The 1222-nt window shown below is 57.5% G+C and overlaps 1 protein-coding gene across 1 annotated transcript in view; it reads right to left on the reverse strand.

The window, feature by feature from the left end:
• EMH_0053380 (uncharacterized protein) overlaps window positions 1-1222 on the reverse strand; it is a gene marked incomplete at both ends in the record, with an annotated part of 4618 nt that overhangs the window by 3142 nt on the left and 254 nt on the right. Inside the window, one exon of the mRNA XM_013496995.1 lies at window positions 1-1220. Within this exon, the coding sequence (XP_013352449.1) occupies window positions 1-1220 (1220 nt within the window). The remainder of the gene's footprint in view (window positions 1221-1222) is intronic.

The raw sequence follows: 1222 nt of genomic DNA on the forward strand, positions 1-1222 counted from the left end.
CTTCAACAGGTGTTTCTGTTCTTCTTGGGTCTTTCCTCGGAGAGAAGGATACGACGTCAAGCCACTACAGCGGCAGCAGACGATGGAGCAGCATTCCTCTTCCTCATCGTGTTGCTGCTGCTCCTGCTGCTCTTCTTGACCAGGGCAGGTTCGATGCTGCTCCTGAGCTCTGAAGAACTGCTGCTGCTGCTCCTCGATGAATGCTTGCAGGGTTGCTAGAGAGTAAGAGGGTTTCGTACCTTCTCCCTGCAGCTCCCCTGGCAGACAGTCGGTGGCCTGCTGCTGCTGCTCCTGTTGTTTTTGGGTGTTGAGCTGTCGTGTGTACTCATTGCCTCTGCTATTTACCAGCCAGACTTCGCCTCCTCTCTGGGCAACGATGAAAGGAAGGGAGAGGAAACCGCCGCTAATCCAATTTAAAGATGACTCCAACAACCCGTGCACAAACACAAACACCTGCCCGCTGCAGTTCCCATTCAGGCTGGTGCTGCTGCTGCTTCCAGCCATTGATGGTGGCGTTGATGCTTCTGGAAGTGCAGCAACAGGGCCATATGAACCCGGGGCCACAGTATCGTTGGCAGGGGCAGCTGCAGCTATTGCTATTGTGGGTACTTCCTCTGCTGCTGCTGGTGCAGCTGCTGCTTCGGTCCCTCCCAGAACGTCACACCCACAGCCGTCTGCGCAGCAGCAGCGAGTGACTCTGCGCAGGCGGTAGAAGTGGACCTCGTAGCCGTCAGCAGTACGTACACTGTGCCTTTCCGCTCTGAACTGGCCGCTGCTTAAAGTGTGCGTATATCGTTCCATCAGGTCTGGGCAAAAGCGGCGCAGCAGCTGCTGCCGCTGTAGCCGTAGCAGCAGCAACAGCGTGTTATGCAAGCTCTCGCGCATTATCATGCTGAACCTGTCTGCTAGCCACCCCCCGCCAAACCAGCTCACCAGGCTCCCCACAACTCCCCCCAGATCAGGCGGCATACATAAGACTGTCGAGGCAGCAGCAGCAGAAGCCGCTGCAGCAGCAGATGCTTCTTCGTCACTTGCCTCCTCCAATGGCCCAGCGCTAGTCTGGCCTCTCTGTTCAACGGGCTGATGCTGCAGGCGGCCATCACAGAAAGGTGGGAGATAGTGCAACGCTGAAGCAGACGTGGAACAGCTAGGGAGGGCCGCATCAGCAGCGGCAGACGTGGCGGGATCAGCAGCAGCAGCATCCCTTGAAGGCGTATCGGCT

The sequence above is a fragment of the Eimeria mitis genome, genomic scaffold, assembly GCF_000499745.2.
Source record: "Eimeria mitis Houghton genomic scaffold, Emh_scaff2409, whole genome shotgun sequence".
Taxonomy (NCBI): domain Eukaryota; phylum Apicomplexa; class Conoidasida; order Eucoccidiorida; family Eimeriidae; genus Eimeria; species Eimeria mitis.